Source organism: Poecile atricapillus, chromosome 1 (assembly GCF_030490865.1).
Source record: "Poecile atricapillus isolate bPoeAtr1 chromosome 1, bPoeAtr1.hap1, whole genome shotgun sequence".
In the NCBI taxonomy this organism is placed as follows: Eukaryota; Metazoa; Chordata; class Aves; order Passeriformes; family Paridae; genus Poecile; species Poecile atricapillus.
In genome coordinates this window covers 65,810,825-65,829,460 of record NC_081249.1, presented here as the reverse complement: position 1 = coordinate 65,829,460, position 18,636 = coordinate 65,810,825, and the positions used below count along the sequence as shown (strand labels likewise).

At 38.7% G+C, this 18,636-nt stretch overlaps 2 protein-coding genes across 18 annotated transcripts in view; one reads left to right on the top strand and one right to left on the bottom strand.

Moving 5' to 3' along the window:
- The first annotated feature begins 7 nt into the window (after window positions 1-7).
- Window positions 8-18,632, top strand: EXOSC8 (exosome component 8). 2 transcript variants are annotated; one of them, XM_058829909.1, is made up of 12 exons: window positions 8-91; window positions 1,823-1,859; window positions 2,862-2,925; window positions 3,443-3,516; window positions 4,087-4,132; window positions 5,138-5,243; window positions 5,327-5,372; window positions 5,641-5,737; window positions 6,788-6,908; window positions 8,864-8,970; window positions 15,263-15,325; window positions 18,526-18,632. In XM_058829909.1, exons 1-12 carry the CDS (start codon window positions 75-77, stop codon window positions 18,546-18,548), a joined length of 801 nt encoding a protein of 266 aa, XP_058685892.1. In that variant the 5' UTR covers window positions 8-74; the 3' UTR covers window positions 18,549-18,632. The 2 variants fall into 2 exon arrangements, with proteins under 2 accessions (XP_058685892.1, XP_058685891.1); XM_058829908.1 differs by lacking the exons at window positions 15,263-15,325; window positions 18,526-18,632 and adding an exon at window positions 9,379-9,593.
- SUPT20H (SPT20 homolog, SAGA complex component) overlaps window positions 9,520-18,636 on the bottom strand; it is a 29,557-nt gene continuing 20,440 nt past the window's right edge. For 9 of the 16 annotated variants that reach the window (XM_058829888.1, XM_058829898.1, XM_058829890.1 and 6 more), the window contains 5 exons: window positions 17,473-17,627; window positions 15,143-15,198; window positions 13,740-13,853; window positions 11,537-11,642; window positions 9,520-10,047 (listed from right to left, as the gene is read on the bottom strand). In XM_058829888.1, the coding sequence (XP_058685871.1) occupies window positions 9,947-10,047; window positions 11,537-11,642; window positions 13,740-13,853; window positions 15,143-15,198; window positions 17,473-17,627 (532 nt within the window). In that variant the 3' untranslated portion in view covers window positions 9,520-9,946. Of the gene's footprint in view, window positions 10,048-11,536; window positions 11,643-13,739; window positions 13,854-15,142; window positions 15,199-15,331; window positions 16,595-17,472; window positions 17,628-18,636 lie in introns of those variants that run through there. The other 7 variants (XM_058829893.1, XM_058829901.1, XM_058829902.1 and 4 more) reach the window with 4 other exon arrangements.

The following is an 18,636-nucleotide window of genomic DNA, read 5'->3' as shown; positions in this document are numbered from 1 at the left end:
CGGTCCGCCCGCGGAGGCCGCCGGGAGGGCGGGCCGCTAGGGGGCGCCACATCCGGGGAGGAGACGGCACCGCCATGGCGGCGGCGTTCAAGTAAGTGCTGGGCCCGGCGGCCGCGGTCCCGCCGGTGCCGGCTCCCGCCCGCGCTCCCACCGGTCCCGCCCGCGCTCCCACCGGTCTGGCCCCACCGCCCCTGCCCGCGCTCCCACCGCCCCTGCCCGCTCGGGGACCCTTGCGGGCTTTGTCCGGTTACCGCGGCGGCGGCGCGCGCGGAGAGCGGGCTCGGCGCGTCTCCTCGGGATGGGGTTGGGGCTGCGGAGGCTGTGGAGCCCCGACGTGTGCGGGAAAGGCTGAGCGAGCGGGGTTTGGCCAGCCAAGAAAAGGCCCCGCAAAAAGCGCATCTCAGTGAGGCCCGGAGCTACCTGGTAGCAGAGTAGCAGAGTATTGCGGGTCGGATCCTTGGAGATCAGCGAGCCCAGCTCCTGGCCCTGTGCAGGACACCCCCGGGAGTGACACCATGTGCCTGAGAGCGTTATCCAAACACTGCTTGGGCTCCCGCGGTTTTGGTGCTGTGACCTCTGCCCTGGCGAAGTTCCAGTTCCAAGTGCCCAATCACCCTCTAGGTGATAAATCTTTTCCTTCTCTCCAGCCTAAACCCTCCCCTTACACAGCTTGTAGCATTATAAGGAAGTTAAAACTGTCGGGAATTCAATGACTTCCCATTTATAACTACTCGTTTTAGAATAGCAAAATGGTTTGGGTCAGAGGGGATCTTCCCAGGTCACCCAGTTCCAATCCCTTTGCCGTGGGCAGGGACACCTTTTGCTAGCCCGGGTTGCTCAGAGCCCCGTCCAGCCTGTCCTTTAACAATTCCAGGCATGGGGCATCCGCAGGCTCTCTGGGCAGTCCCAGCACCCTTGGTTCTACTGTGTCTATGGCTTAAAAGCGACAAACAAGCTTTAGCAAGTGCTGTTTCATGAACTGGAAGACAGCAGACCTTGTATTGGGTTTATAATCCAGTCGTACAGGACCAACACATGTGGAGCCAACAGGAGCCAGTTCATGCTGGCCATTAGATGTTACAGATGCCTCTGTATGTTAGTTTGCATTTGGAAAACTTGCCTATTCCATTTATCTTTTTTCCACCCCTGCCCCAGAAGTACTGTTTTAACAAATCTGTGAATGCTTTGTTTAAATACTGGTAACATTTTTATAAAAGTGTTGGTTTTTTTTTTTTAATTTTAATGATCCCTGATTAAAATACTAATGTACAAATACTGTTACTAGTGTACAATTAATAATAAGCATTAATTATTTCTCATCTGAAGCCCTGCATGAAGCATATTTTGTAATTTTATATTTCTCAAAGACTCTAAGAAAAATGGAATAATTTAAAATTTTTATACAATTTCCTGCATCTGAATGCAGTCCTTGAACTAACAGATATTTCACACATTCTAGCAAAATTTTCCTTTTTGCATTCCTTGAAAGGCATTCTACACCCTTCTGTCACTAAACGCTTCTTTTGATTTAAAGCTGATAGGATTATTGAAGCTAGCAGTTTTTGTTAAGTGTATACACAGACAGGTTCCTTGTATGGAAGAAGCATTTTGGAACTGAATTTAGGAAAACATGGGGTTTTTTTTAGATGAATTTAGAATTTCCTCTTTGTTCTGTAGCCGTATTGCTAAGCAGCTTTGTCAGGCATCTTGACTCACAGATTAATTATTATTGTGGGTTTGTGCTTGCTGATCTTTGTTTTCTTTTGCTGTGTCTTGCCTACTTGGGAGCTTGCATTTGAACTTCTCTTTCTATTTGTTCTAGAACTGTGGAACCTTTGGAATATTACAGGAGGTTTTTGGTGAGTGAAACATGAGATGCCTGTACAAATTCCTCGTAATTTTTACTTGCTTGCTTTTGCTCTTCTAACTGGTCTGTATGTAAATCTGAAACTATGGAAATGGAAAATGAAAAAAAAAACCAAAAAATTTCTGAGCAGTTGAAAAACATTTGTGCTCTTCAGAACATGTTTTTTCTTTCCATCTGTGGTGTTGATGCTGTTCATCTTGATGGGTAAATGCTTCTGTTGGTCTTGAAAGGAGTTCAGGTTAAATTTGATCACGATGGTGATGTAGGTTTTTGTCTAGTACAAAATGATGTCAAACAAGGCTTTTAGATGCTACAAAAATTAATAGTAGAGATTATTGCTGCTAACCATGTAGACTATAACTGTGGAGGAAAAACACTGACTTCTGTTACCTTAAATGAGTTCATCTATTACTGAAGTTTTATTGACTTAGAAATGGGCCCAGTATTACTGCAGTTTTGGTTCTCATAATTGAACCAAAAGTGTTTGCTTTTAAAAAGCTTGAAACTGTGGTAACAATTCAGATCTAAAATGATGGAATATTGTTTCAGTTTCTAACAGAAGGGTTATGTGTTGTACAGGTTCTGACTGATGGTAATTGAATGTTGGGTTTTCTTTGGGTGCAGGGCTTTTCTTTTATTTCTTTAGTTCACTTATTTTAAGAGCTCCACTAAACAATGCAGACAAGTAGAAACTCTGATTTTAAGTTACCAGTGCACGTTCATTCTTGGATGATATTCTGAATCTAGCCTCCTTTTGTACCTACCCATGAGACAATCAGTTGTTATATTGTCTAAATAAATTTAAATTTGTATTAAAAATCAAGGGTTTTCTTTTTTAACCACAAACTGTGTATCAGTTGATGAAAAGCCAGCTAGAGTGTGACTGAGTTTTCCCTAGCATTTTTGAGAATATTATTTTTTATGAACTTCTGTAGCAAAAAATGTTACTTGATAAAGTATGTTTTCTAATTTGAAGTTTGTAATTTTTCTTTAGAAAGAGAACTGTAGGCCTGATGGAAGAGAGTTGGGTGAATTTCGGACAACCACTGTCAACATAGGCAAGTGCTTACGTGGAATAATAATAATGGGGGAAGTATTATTAATATCGGGTTATAGTGCTGACCTTAATGACTTGCTAATGGGTTTTCTTGGTTCTTCCATTTGGAAACCAGGAAGAGGAAGGATTTTTCTTTACAGTTCCAACAAGCATGAATGAGAATGCATGGTACAATAATATCCTTGAGCATTGTTTTCAGTGCTGTTCCTGGGCTAATGTGCACAGTGTAATTAGTCAGTTCTGCTCCTGTATGTGCAGATGACACCGAACTGGGAGTGGCTGATGTGCCAGAAGTTTGTGCTGCCATCCAGAGGGGCCTCAGTAGGCTGGAGAACTTCAACTATTCTGTGTGATTGACTGTTTAATACAGAGATTCTGTCCCAGTCTGGATTTGAGACTTTGCTTATCCTATGTTTAGTATAAAATAATGGAAAGCAAACACTTTGTGAAGGTTAGATGTTATTTAATGCTCTTTGAAGGGAAAATAGGTTTTATTGAACAGTACTTTTTCTCTTCAGGTTCAATTACAACTGCAGATGGTTCTGCCCTGGTGAAGTTAGGAAATACCACAGTGATTTGTGGAGTAAAAGCGGTATGGTTGGTTTTTATCTTTGTTTATCTGCTAGCTGACTTTGTGCATTTGGGTTTAGAATTAATTGCCCTTGGAGTTACAGTTATGTGCCAGTCAGAAGCAATTACAGTCTTTCACCTGAGTTACCACCAGGCCTGAAAGTTAATATATAATGTGATTGTATAATCCTACCTGTATAGTCTGAGGGCATGTATTTTTGTGATGCCCATCATGTATGGGGAAAGATGTGTACAAAACTAAAGTCCCTGTGATTTCTAGATAAAAGCTCTCTAATTGAAAAGTTCCTGAACATCGATCAGTAAGTGCACTGGGGATGAGCTGGCTGGACTCTTGAATGCCTTGTAGCCTCAACTCTCCTGCTGGCCTGCCATGACCTGCAGGACAAGTGACTGCTCATCCCTTTACTGAGTTCTTTCATAGGAAATTTACAGAGAAGGACTGATTAAAAACGGCTTTTTAAAATCTCATTGTAATGATAACTTGGGAAAAAACAACAATTTGTATATAGAACAGCTGTAAAATATTTTGTTCAAAATTCTGGTCTTCGTTTTCTCCTTTCTATTTCTCCAGGAACTTGCTGCACCTGCAGTGGATTCTGCTAATAAGGGATATATTGGTAAATGTTTTAGTATGGATCTTACTCAGGTTTTGTATTGCTTCAGCTAAAAGGTTGTGAAAATTGTGTTGTGAAGATTTCTTAAAAAAATTCATTTGGATCAAATTTTATTACATTCCTTCAAATTAATTTCAAAATTGACATCTAGGCATCTAGAATTCCCTTTGCTCTGCTTGTGAGTTTCCCATATACAGCTGCCTCTTTATTGCTGATTCTAGGCTGGGCATGGAAGGAAACCTGCAGCAGTGTGTATCTTAAGAGGGAGAAGGTAGTCTATAATAAAGTGGCATGCAAGGTTGTGCAAAGGCATGTTAGCTGTTGTTTCAAAGTCCCAGTAGGCAAAAAATGTAACTCTTAAAAACAGTGAAATAAAAACTGTTTATTTCTCAGAGATCTGGAAGTCCCAGTGGTACCTCCTCACTCCTGTTTGGAGTTTCTTTGGAAATAAAGTAGTTCTGTGGAACTGAGAGCTTAGATGAAATCCCCCTTTTCTAAGGCATCTCCCAAGTATCTTGTTTTCAGTGAGCTTGACTATGCTTAGGTTTTTTTCATGAATATTTATTCATGTTTTTACTTCAAGTCTAAAGCCTCAGGTTTTAATGGTTGATGAAAAGCAGACAGCATACCAGTAAAGTCAGGCAGTGGCATGGAAATGCTGCTGTTTCTTGATCTGCTGTAAAGTGCTTAACACTTAAAGAAGAATTTGCGTGGGTCATGATAGCCAGACAAGGATTATAAACAGAGAGTGGTAGCGAGGAGTACATGCTTTTCCATGGAATATATTGTTTCTGGGTACAAGGAGTACTACAAGTTCTTTGATACAAACTCTTGCACAACTTCATTTTTGAGGGGAGAATTAAGAAGGCTTGACTGAAAAATTCTCGGTCTTGCCTTTCATTAGAAGTATATAAAATGGTATTAAGAGCATCTGTTATTTATTTTTTTATTTTTGATTACCCATTGCCTGCTTTCTTTGGTTTATGACTAATGATTCTTCCTACCTAGTTCCAAATGTAGAGCTGCCATCCCTCTGTGCAGAGAGGTTTCGCTCTGGACCACCTGGTGAAGAGGCTCAAGCAGCGAGCCAGTTCATTGCAGATGTGATTGAAAAGTAAGAACCATCTTAGTGCTGTTAAAATACAAGCAACTGCAAGACAGTTTTCTATTTCCTTGCTTACTCTCATTTTATTTTAGTTCACAGATGATAGTGAAAGAAAACCTGTGTATTGCCAATGGCAAGGTAAGTTGTATCTCAGAATGAAGAGGAAGATAATAACAAGATCACAGTAGCTGTACATGAGTACAAATACAAAAGGTATTTAAGGTTAATAGGGGGTTTTAGTGTTGTTTTTGCTTTTAAGTCTTCGTAGCTTAGTTTACATTCTAAGTGCAAAAATCAAATGATAGAAATAAGCATCTGTATTTAGTGTGGCAAGAATTTTCTTATATATTGCACGTCAGTTGCTTAGCTGATGTAATAACTCACGTGTGCAAACCTTTTTTGATAGCTTGCTTGGGTGTTATACTGTGATATCATATGTCTGGACTATGATGGAAACCTTCTGGATGCCAGTGTCTTTGCTTTGTTGGCAGCATTAAAAAATGGTAAGTCTTCCTTAGAGAGTTAGAGACGTTCTGATTAGTGTTGCTTGGAGAAATGCATTAGTTTTGAATCCAGATAAGTAGGTAACTGATTCATGGGATTGTTTGTTTCCTGTCATTTGAATGCATTTACAAGGTGGAAATGATGCTGGGATGCCATAGGTGTGTAACACCCGAAAAATAGGGTCTTTTTGTATGCTTATTATTGCTTTCTTGAAAGACTAATGTGTTCTTTGGTGTCAGGTACCTGAGTCTTTCAGCAGTGGCCATGAACGAGTTTAACATCTGTATCAGGGTATTACTTGGATTATGTATTTTGGATAATGTAGGCAGGATGAGCTGTTCGAAGCTTTGCTTACACAAATACTTTGTCACAACAGAATATTCCTTTCCTAGCTTAATGCATTATGTATTTCCTAGCTTAATGCATTATAGTTTGTGAAAAAATGTGTGGACTGTGTTTGCAAGTGTGTGGCTTATAGATGCATGAAGGCAGCAGTTTAAAGGGAAGCTTTATGGCAAGGCCTCCCTTTCTAACTGTGAATAGCCAGCCTTGGAATTCCCCTAGCTACTTTGCTCTTGTCCTCCTTGTCACCAGCAATGTATGGGTTGTCACAGCAAGAGTTAGATGAAGGTCAGGTTGCACTGTTTCTACAGATATATAAAATTCGTGATATGAGGCTATATTCCTAATTCCTCTATGTCCAGTAGACTTGGCGAAAAAATACTTTCGGTTAAATATGACTCTAAAGTATTTTAATTGTGTGGCATTTTGGAAGTAGAAAATGTTTCTGTGTGAGGAGAAAAGCTTCTGTACCTTGAGTACAAAGATCAAATACTTCCTTGAAATGGTAGTTCTAAGTTAAATGCTTTCCACAAATTGAAGAATTTTTTTGTAGAGAGTACCATTAACGTAGGTAAAACTTTATCCTGATTGATTTTCAGTGGGTTAAAAGAACAGCTTAAATATTTCAGTAGTTGTCAACATCTTTAGGCCTGCTAAACCCAGCCAATGTTTAATATTAGACCACTGTCACTTTTTCATCTCTTCAGTGCAATTGCCATTGGTTACGATAAATGAAGAAACTGGTTTATCAGAAGTTAATTTAAAACAGAAGAATCCTTTGATTATCAGAAAGCATCCAGTTGCCACATCATTTGCTGTATTTGATGAGTAAGTTCTAAAAGGTTTTGTACTTTATGGAAACAACAGTGTCTGTAAAACAAATGAAAGACAGAGAATGCCACCAGTGATGTTTCTGCACTTCTGCCTTGGACCAGTGTGGAGCCTCAGGCAATGCTCCTCCACCCATCTTAAATCCACAGCCTCTCTCATTGAAGGGGCCTCTATTTCTGTGATATAATGAGTGCACACAGCAAAGTGCAGTCTGTACTCCACAGCTTTTTCCTGTGACTTACAGCAGAAACAGTTCCCAGCCTAAAAGATAAGCTCAGAAGTACAGGGATGGGTACTGGTTTAGGTTTTGAAGTATCTTTAAGATGAAAACCAGTGCAATTAATGTTTTAGAAGCCTGTGTAAATAAGTGATAGAAAATATGGGTTTTTGAACAGCTTATTCCAAGGATGTAGTCAAAAAAGGAAGTAAGAAGTAACAGCCCAGTTAGAATAGAACCCCTGGATAACTGAAAACATAATTACCCAAGGTGAAGTGTAACCAGCATGCTTAAGTCATTGTTTGTGTAGGAAAACAATCTGATTATGAGAATTCAAAGTAATCACATCTAATAACTTGACTCCTCATCTGAGACTGTTTACTGGCTCTTCATTAGGTTGAGAATTTTAAGGATGTGTTCTGCTGCTATTTTAAAGAAATGCAGTAGTTCCTGGTGACATCCCTTTAGAAAGTAGAAAGTGACAGGATAGTGCTCACTGTGCTATTCAAGATTTAGGTCTGTTTGGAGGGGTTGGGGGGTTATGGCACATAAATGTGTATTCACAGAAATGATTAGTAGGGCCTTTCATCCAAATAACAAATGGGGTGGGGAGAGAATAATCTCAAATGTTGACCAAGTGATTACCAAAATGCTTCAGAACAGGACATTATTGGTACTTTAGAGTGCCTCTGCTTAACTGCTTTAATACCATTTCTGCCGGGTCTGAAGTTTGCTGTACACTGAACATTTGGGTAACATACTAGGCAGACAGCTGTCAGTAGGGTATTACACACAAATCACACATACTTACACATGGACCAGAAAACTGCCTGGGGAAGAAGGCTTTGCATGAGTGTCTGTTGGGCTTTGTTTCCTTCCCTGAAACCAACTATTCCATCAAACAAACAAGTTACTTGTTTTTAGCTCCTAAAACTAAGTGTTGAGGGAGTGTGTGCCTGTGTTGTGAGGTTTGCATTTTTTTTTTTTTTTTTTAAATTCTGGTTTATTAATTTTTCTAGAGCTGTTGATACAGCCCTTTCAATGAAATGCTTTACATACTCTGGCTTCCAGAGACATTTTTCTTCTGCATAAAAGGCCTCCTTGAATAAATAGAAGTGGTAGGTTGCTGGTTAGTGTGGCCATGGCTGAGGAGCACTGGTGCAGGGCTGCTCCTGTGGCAGTGACCTGTACAACAGCCGTGCATTGAACTGCTCATGTGATGTATGACAGCCAGATTAAGCTGCTTCAAGAAACCCACTAAATCTGTTTTTGAACTGTTCTCAATCTGAGTAGAGTTCACTGAAAACAAATTGAGAACTGTTTTGGTGAACTTATAATTGGAAATGAGTTTTGCTTTAAAGTGTTTGGTAGAAATTAGTGCAGCCTCCACCTAAAACCTGTCAGTCTTTGGTGTAACTACAGAATAATGACTGATATATTTCATACTGCATGCTGCAAATGGCAATTTAGTGGTATTTTCCTGCAATACATCACTGTCACAAATTTATGAAATGGCTTTTATGCCTGTTTTCCACAGTCATAAACACATGATTATGTGGAATCTCCCACATTTTTGTTTTTTTTTCTTTCTTTTTAAATTGGTGCATTTTACAGATAAGCTTGAGTACTAAATCCATCTGCAAGTATTTTGTAAGAGTACAGTAAAAATTGTATTTTGCAATAACATGAATGGAGCAATGTAAACCAATGTATCTGCATGCATTTCTTTCACAAGCACGTTACTCATTGTTGATCCAACTGCTGAAGAAGAAGATTTAGCAACTGGAACAGTAACCGTTGTAACTGATGAAGAAGGCAGACTGTGTTCTGTCCATAAACCAGGTACTTGTAAATTTACTACAAAGAAACCTATGGAGATGATGATGTTAGGTCAAGAAAAGATTATGTACCTGCTTTGCTTTGTGAGGTGCAGGTGCTTTATGGTAACAGAGTGTCTGCTTGAATAGTCATTAAATTAGCTGCTCTTGAAAGGAGTTTTATGATGGTGGCATGACTAAAGTTCAAAAAGCAATCACAGCAGAGGACAAATTCTGGGCTCGTCTCCTGTTACAGCTCTTGTTTGTTTCCATTATCTTTGCCTGAAGCTAGGGCTGGGAAATGTGTATGCCCCCCAGGTGAAAGGTGCTGGTAGTGACAATTACTGTATTAATGCTTGCATTTGGGAATCACAGTTAGATACATGTAACCAAAGTATAAATAGAAAATCAAATTGTTCCCTTCAATGTTTAGGTGGAAGTCCTCTTACAGGAGCCAAGCTTCAGGACTGTATCACCAGAGCAATTACAAGACACAAAGAAGTAAAGAAGCTGATAGACAAAGTAATAAAAAGTATAACACCCAAGTGAACAAAAAGAGAGCTCTTTTCAAAAATGGATTTGTAAAAATTGTATTTGTTACAGTGTTCACAAACCTTTTATACTAAATAAACAAATATCAATACTACATTTACAAAGTTCATTTTTTTCTAAAATGTTTTTCACCCTTATTCTATGTACAATATTGTTGAGTGGTAAAAAATACAAGATAAAACATTCTGTTAAAAAATTAAGTGACTTGAGGAAACCAGATCCTAGAGTTTTGTAGATGAAATTTCTAAGTTCTGTAAGGTTGGCTTCCAAAATCAGTTCATTTATTTTAGTGTAATGTCAAAAGTTCCTTTTCCCACCATTAATATAAAACACTAATTTAATTTTAAGCCTTTTCCTTAATAATCTGAAAAAAAACCAAACCCTTCAATTTTTTTTGGGGGGGAGGCAAGTCTCATGATTTTGGAGGGGCTGGTGTGCCTCTCTTCCTTTTACTTTTTGAGTGGCTGCCTGAATGCTGTTGATGATGCAGGTGAGCTGCTTGTGCTGCTGCCGCTGCCATAGCCATTTGATGCTGCAAGAATCGCAACTGCTGCCATGGAGGAGAAGGGAGAAAAAGCTTGTCAGTGTTGACTATAAAGCTTTCACATCAGGAAGAATGAAGGGGTGGGGAGAGAGAAAAAATGAGGAAGCACCGGGTTAACAAAAGGAACACACGATGTACTGGAGTAATAGGTACAGTCAAGCAGCACCAGTGGCACAGAAGCCTGCTGAGGGCACAAGCTAACATTTTACATGTGAATGTGCACAGCTTTGTTTCTTTGCCTTTTCCCTTCATTGCAGTAACTGCAGTAACTCAGCAACTTCACTGAGTGTTTGGGTTACACAGTACCTATTTTAATTTGGTATCTTCTCAGTGTATGCATCATATGAATTTTCTGTATGTATTACGAAGAGGAGACTGTGTGCTAAAAAAATGCTAAAATATTTTCATTAAGCATCTGAATGGTAAAGGAATGCTTTGCAAAACTCTTGCTACCATGTACTGACTGTAGCAGTGCTACATTTGAACTTCCAGGTGCTTACATCCATGCCATTTTGAAATCTTGACACCTGGTATATATAGTATTTAGGTATGTGCCACAAGCACCCCTTGAATGTTTGCAAATCAGGAAGGTGGAGGGCTTAAACGAATAAAAATAAATTCAGTGCTCCAAGCTGAGAGAACCACAGATTTCAGGTCTTGCATGATGGTTTGCCAGATACATGTTGGTTGTGTTGTTTTGGTTTTTTTTCCCTTCAATTTGCAAGACCTTCACTGCATTAGTTAAAAAGAGAGCCCAAAAGGGCAAATTTTTGATTTTGGAGCCAAGAATTGTATTTTTAATTTAATTTTTTTTTAAACACAGTCAGAGTGAAGTTGCTGGATTACTTGTATCTGTTGCTGCTGCAAGGCTTGTTGTTGCTGCTGTTGCAAGGCAGAAGAGAGCTGGAGTCTCTGCTGAGGAAGGCTTTGCCCAGGTCTGTTCACGGCAGAGCCAAGCTGAGACAACACTGAGAAAGGAGAAGGGGAAAGCAGGCAGGTCAAAGAGGTCAGGTTGAGTTGGTCAGGGGAGGAAGACATAGGAATACAATGTAACAGGAAAGGGGGATCAATAGAATTAGTTTCAGAGTCAAATTGAGACCAGTGCAGAATAAAGTATACATGATATACATACTCTGTTAGAACATAATTAGATCATGAAGTGCATGTGGAGATACAAAGGTTTCTCACACTGGATGTTAAGCACACAGTTAAAGAAACATTCTTTAATGAAGTCTGGCATGATGTTCCCTTCATTTTCTTTTTAAGTGTAACTTGTTTTTTTTGTGATACAATCAATTGATGGCACTTAACTGCCCAACAAAGCAGAGAAGTGCATGCTTTAGGAGTCGAGTATTTCTCAGAGAATTCATGTCCTGATAATAAACAGTAAATCATTCCAATCTAACATAAGACTTCCTTAAGACCAAACTTCATTTCAGTGTGAATTTACCAACATAAACACTTAGCTACAAAAGGAAGCTCAGCAAGCACATACCTGTGGCTTGAGGTTGCATAAAATTCCCTACTCCAGTCAGGTTAATTACAGCAGCTTGTTGGGCAGATAATGCCTGATCTTGATTGGATGGACCTTGGTCAGACCCCTAGCAAAAATGAAAAGCTTGATCCTTATTACCAAACTTCCGTTATCAGTGAATAAGCAAATAAAGCCAGTGTGAAGGCAAACTTCTTAAGTGCCATTTAAAAACATTTAATGCTCATCCAGTGCGTGTAGATGCAGGCTATGGTGTAGTCACTAACAGATACCGAATATCCCAGAACAGCTTTGTTTTGGCAGAAATGGTATTGTTCCTGTTACCCAGCACAAGTCCCACACTGTAGTTGTCTGTTTTCTGCAGTCTACCAGAGACTGCACTTTATAGTTGTAATCATATGACAATTTCCTGTCCCATTCCCAGCCCCAAAGTCTTCAGGGGACCCTGAGATATCCATGTGCAAAGGTCCTAATCAAAGTGTGCAAAGCCTGATACATTTCCATGTTCATATTGTACGACACACTCCTTAATTCATAAAAATACAGACCCCACTTTTAAAATTGTATTTTCAGAACAGAGTAGTTTTCACAGTAATCACTTTAATGGAATTAGTAGAGTCTGACTTAGTGTCTCCTGAAGTTAGAGGGTGGTGAATGATGATCTCTTCTATAACTTAAATTATGCACTGATTTATAACACAGGGAAATAAAGCATTATATGCACAATTTGAGAAAACTGCATGGATTATCAATCATTAAAAAGCTGGTGCTGTTCAGGAGTTGTAATGCTTCTTTAGCATTACATTATAATGGCACTAAGATCTAGGAAAAGCAGACCAAAAGATTGTACATCACCTCCATGACGGCTAAGAATCATAGAACCACCATGTGGGGAAAATCCCCAAGTATGCGAGAGAATGCCTATTTACATTATATTGGTAGCACAGAAAATGACTGTTGTTTTTGTACCTATGTTTTTTCACTAAGCACTATGAGCACATACATTCCTATCCTTATGAAAGCTAAGGAATCTAGTGTTCATAACAGCTCATTTTAGCCAACGACCCCCTCCTCTATAATGCAAGGTATGAGAGAAGTTCCTTTGGGCAATTTAACCAATGTAGAGATGGATTTTCTCCAGAAGAACTTTCTGCCACAAGAAGGACTTTGCCTACATCAGCCTTTTTGTAAATGCCCTTGATGTTAAATATCTAGAAAATAAAACCCAACAGTACAAGGTCCCATGATTTTTTTTTTAGTAGTACAACTACTAACTGACATTCAGAGATTTAGATGCTGTGTACAAATTGGAAAGTTTCCTATAAAACCATTAAACTGTCCCACCATCCAGAACAAGGCCTATAGCACAGGAGGCTATATACCATAAAAAATTTGAAAGAGGCATCTTATTTATGAAGAGTTTACAATATCACAGGTGAAATTATAACAAACTTGAGTATCCCGTAGAGAGTATTTGGTGAAGGCTTGCATGTCTGGGAAGATGAGCACAAAAGCAGAGCAGCTGTTTTTCTCAAACTGCTGCATCAATGTTGGTTAGGATTTTTAAGTATTAACCTGCTACCTCTACCTTAGGATGTTTAAGGTGCAACTAACCACTCAGAATTTGTCATTTTGAGGATGGATCGGTCTCTATCAAGACTTTGGACTTTGTCAGTGATTAAAGCTTTTAACATTAATTACAGGCAGCAGTACAGCAAATGTCTTATGATTACAGCTTTAAAAACAAATGATATTTCCTTTGGTGCAAGGAAAATTCTGCTGAACTAGAGCAGTGAGGGTTGTAAGCCAACTCACAGCAGTGTCAGTAACAAGTTTCGGTTACTCTAATAACTCTGCATTTTTTCCCTGTTCATCTGATATATCTGTTAGTTATAAAAAACAGCACTAAGCTGATTTTACACCATTCACACAGTGGGGCTGGCTGTCTTCATGACAGTTAGACAATGCTCAGCCACTTGTTTTGTTACAGCCTTTCTATACAGGATATAAATAAGTAAGTATAACCCAACTCCCGCCATAGCAACAGAGCCGCTGCAGTCTGCTGTTTGAGAAAGTTTAGGAGGAAAACTTTCCTCTCCCTCTGCTTCAGATTTATTGGGTAATGGCTCATTTACTTGTGGAGATGGGGAGAATAGGAGAAGCTGTTTCATCCACGCACCCCAGTCTGAGGGCTGTTATCACACACCTGTTCTCCCTGTTGCTGAGGACTACAGGTTGTAGGCTGCTGAGATTGTTGCTGTGGAGAAAACTGTGACAGCTGCTGCTGGGGTGGGTTAAAAATAAGTGAACCACGTGGAAGCTGTTGAAGATTAAAAACAAAAGGCATAATTCAATCAAACTGCTGAGTTTTCTACTGTTCTAGGATGAGCATGGTATTGATCGTGATATACTTCATAGAGGCTTGATTTTTGTTTTGTAATGGCTTTAAAATTAGTTTACAATTGATGCTGTTTGTGAAAAAGGCTCATGCTTTGAAAACAAACTTGCATGAACTTATAGAAAGATATTTCCATAGGAAAATACATTTTAATTATTTTAATTAAAATGGCAGATACTGTACTGATATTGGAAAGATGAATGTCAGTCTTCAACAGCATTGTATATAAATTTCCACTTTCAGAATATTCCACTGAATTTTAACAGATAGTGAAATGGCCTTGATTCCTCTCCCTTGCCTCAGCTTTAATTGCATGTATTTCAGCTGAATTATTCTTGGTTTATATGAGTGGCAGAGCGAGTTTGAAAGGATATCCTTCAACAAGGAATCACTGAAATATTTAATTCTATAGAAGAGCTCCACTCAGGCATAACTGCCTCCTGTGCCTGCTCTTTTCCATGTTTCTGGAGTATACAGGAGTGGGAAGAGGAAGTAGCAAAGCTGGTAGTAATTTTTTGAAGCGTGGTGCAACCTATGTGGAACACTGAGGCTGCAATTCTGCACCTGCATCTGGCAGCTGACTTCAAGGTCTGGGAACTCCATCCAGTTCCACAAACAATCCCTGTTCTGCTTTTAAATGCAACTCTGACATAATAAACATCTGCACATGTTTGTATTTGTATGCTTAGTGTAAAGAAAGCATTTACAGACCTTCTAAAATCCCTGTCTTACATGAACTTCCACATCCATTATCAAAAATTCTTTAAACCTATTACTGCACCTACCTGTGTGTGCTGAGCTTGGCTTTTAGGCATTCTACATGTAACCTCTGAGTGATTCTACTACACTGTTTTGTACAGTATAATTGTAACTTTAGTATAAAGAATGATCTGCAATGAAACCTTAGGCAAATCCTGAAAGATTGTATTTTTTTTAATCTTTTGAATCCAAATGTCAGCATCTTTATATTGTTACTGAGAATTATCTCCTTTTTTGTGAGCTAGAAATATAACTTCCACCTGGTATCTCTATGGAAGTAGTCTGTTCTCTTACTCTGAGCCTTTTAAATATGCAATTAAGATTTCTAGTAAATGGTCTGGCCAACTGGCTCCAAAGATCTGTGTGGGGCAGTGCAGTAAGCAGCACAAAGTAGGTCTCTACAGAAAGATAAGAAATTATCATTATTATTGTGTTCCAAGTATATCAATTACCTGTAGAAGATTTAAGGGCCGAAGATTTGATGTATTTTTCAAACCAAATGGGCTGCCTGTTAAAGAAAACATCTTTTTATTAGTAGTGTGTCTTTAATCAGTTGTATTTGTGTTTTGCAGTATACCTTTCCGTTGGGACTATTTCTAAACATCTGGAAGTTGGAAAACTGGCAAGCGTAAATTGTGTGTGAACTTAATATTAAGTGTATAATAACACAAGTATAATACAAGTGTAATAGTGGCAAGTGCAAATTAAGTGTAAACTTAATACAACGCTGCATTTTCCATAATACAGTTTATAGTTATTCAGACTCCAAGTGCACAAGAACTGACTAAGTGGAAAGCAATCTTGTATCACTACATAACACTGTGACCTGTAACCTGTTCATGCATTTACATAAAGGTGATTGTGGAGAACACCACAGCAGTTAGTTTTCAGTGATCCTTCTTCTGCCTTTATAAAGTTTTACTGTTTGTACAGTAAATCCAAAAAAGTCCAAGGGCTCAATTAAGTAAAACAGTCTTATCAATCTTTAACAGAAAACAGTCCCACCCCAAATCTGAGCAATGCTCCAGTAAGACAGCAGCTATCAAACAGAAGCCCTGGAGGTCTGGCACAGACCTAGCTCAGCTCACTACTCGCATCTGTTCTGTGGGTGACAGCACAGCATGTACAAATCTGTGACAACACAGAGGTTGACAGTGCTTGAAAGGACAGAAGTAGACTAAAAGTGATCCTCGTGAATTGAAGAAATGGTCCAAAGCTCAGTAACACTGAATTAAAAAAAGACAAATGACTAAGTACGAAATTTTAACTATCTTTGTGTCTATACAGCAAGAAAGGACATGACAAGTTACAGTAGGTCACAAACATATCCAAATCATCCATATCACAAACTACAGAGCACACAAAAGAAAAGAACCTCTTCACACAGTTTACATTTATAAAATTCACTGTCACAAGATGCTGTAGAGATTCCAAAATTACACATGGTTTCAAAAACCAATTAGATAAATCCACAGACTAGAAATCTATCACAGGATATTAAGCACAAAGATCCATGTGGATATTCTTCAGCTGAGAAAGTCTCAAAGCTGTAGATTGCCAGAAGAGGTACAGTTGTAGACAAGGGATGTTTCATTTCACAGTTTTGCCTCATCTCAAATGCTCTCCTCAGTATCCTCTAATGGCAACTGTCAGAGACAGAATATAGACTGGATGGATTTTTGGCCTAAACCAGTAAAGCCATTCTTATCTTAAGGTAATGCTGTTGCAAAAAATACAGATAAAAAATAAGCAGACCTCACTTGGGGAAATGTTAACAGGAATGTTGTGAAAGAGATGAGATGCATTTATTCTGCTGTGCTCCACAGTGGTAAATCAGCCAAGCTCAGGCTTGTGTCCCGTTTTGGTTATCACATTTTAAGAAGGATGTAAGCAAATTGGACAGTCTAGAAAAGAGTGACAGGATTATGAAAGGTTTGAAAAATACGACCTATCAGAAAGAGAAGACAAATGCGGGACATGACAGCATGTTTGATACTTAGAAGGTAAAGAGAAAGAGTGAACAACTATTTTTCACGTCTGAAAGGTACAGGAGAAAAAAAAAATTGCAATTCAGGAGATGCACTGTAATTAGAAGGAAACATTTTGCATGGATAATGAACCATTCCAAACAGCTACTGAGGAAGACTGGAATCTTCTTTAGTGAAGGTATTTAAAGACAGTTTAGATAAACATTGCTACAGTATGGCTTAGACAGGTTTGACTCTTAGCGTAAGGGATGGATACCTTGAAGTCTACTGTTTTCATTCTATAACCATATGTTAAGACTTTTTTTCTTTATATGTTCAGAAAAAAATAAATGGATCATTTAAATTGTGCTTTTAAGATTTATATTGTTGCATTTGAAGGCAATAGGGGACTACTTAATTGTTGTACAAGAGTAAAGTAGTACCAGGGCCAGAATAAAATGCCCCACACATTTAAAAAGTGAGGCCTCTTTCTAAGTTCAATCATGCCTTTTTTCTGGCAGTCATCATTATCAAAACTGCATTTGAATTTGGAGTTTCTCTCAAAGTTCTTACTGAGCACACCAAACAACCCAGGTTTTGACTGTGTATTCCCAGCCTAGCTCACCAAAAAACAGCTTCAAATAATCTCCAATACAGCCTACACCTTGAATACAAAAACATGTACGTTGTTCATGATCTCCAGCCATTAAATACACAACCTCTTCACACAATGGCCACTTCAGTCCATTTTTCTCACAAAATGTTTTCACACTGTCCCTGTCTGGAGGGTGGCTTTTCCACTCAGTCACACTGACCTGCTTGAGAGGCAGATTGCATTGCAGCGGGCAGCGCACTTGGTACCAGACCTCCTGGGGGTAAAATGCCACTCAGATTTATACCTGCAGGGGCTATGGCACCAGTGTTGCACCCCAACATAGGGTTTGAACCACTCATCAGTGACTGTGCTCCACTGTAGAAGAGGAAAGACAACACATCAAACCCAAGTGGCACAAGTAAATCTGAATAACTAAATTGTTGCCCTCTGTCTCATGGCAAATAAATCAGTTGCTTGCTGTAAACTATGGGACTGTGGATAAAGCATCAATGCAGCTTAAAAAATCATTTTGCCTAGAGTGTAACATCTATTTCATATTATGAGCACATACTGTTTTTTTTCTTCTTTGATATCAACTGATAAACCACAAGTGGTCCTTTCATTCTAGAAATACTAAAAGGTCAACAGTCTTCAAATGGGTTGTATTATTATAAAAGTAACAGGTTTAACTTTTCTTTTTACCCTATAAAAAAGAGCCCAATTTGTCAACAGTGACCAACTGCTGAACACTTCAGCTGGATAATTTGAATGTCTGATACCTGCACTGAAGCACACTGTGTCTTACACTGACCATCGTAATTGCGGAATTTTCCTCAGTCTAAAAAGCAGTTATACCATACAATGTTATGTTCATATTATACTATACAATCTATTCTTGACAGTACTTATTATTTTCTTTAAATCAGAAAATGAGTTTTAAGACTCAAAGAGTATTTCACCTCAATGCTTTTTAAAATTGATTGAAACAAATCTGTTCTCATTTTTCATTTATATTGATCTGCATATGATATTCTACCTTCTCTGTGATTAATAAAAAAAAATTTCCAGACTTGCAGAGCAAAACCTCAGAAATCACTTAAATTGAGATAAAGCCTTAAGGAATGAGCCTATATGACTCCAAAAAGATGAAAGCTTTCTTAACAGATCTTTTCAATAATCTAATAGTAGGTGACTTCTATTTGAGAAATAAAAATAGTTTCTAGTGGCTCTTCAGTTTGTAATTACAAAGTGAGTGATCTCTTTTGTATTGTAGATCCTGGAAAATATTTACCCTAATGGATGGTGGACAGTCCTGGACCACACCCCCTCCCACCAACCAACCAACCCCCGTGCCAAATTAAGAAACCATCTTAATGAAAGACTT

What these genes read in the sequence shown, in the direction of transcription:
- EXOSC8 (XM_058829908.1), top strand. An exon ending in AATATTACAGGAGGTTTTTG is followed by an intron (nt 1,860 to 2,861) that starts GTGAGTGAAACA and finishes ATTTTTCTTTAG; the next exon opens with AAAGAGAACTGTAGGCCTGA. An exon ending in GACAACCACTGTCAACATAG is followed by an intron (nt 2,926 to 3,442) that starts GCAAGTGCTTAC and finishes TTTTCTCTTCAG; the next exon opens with GTTCAATTACAACTGCAGAT.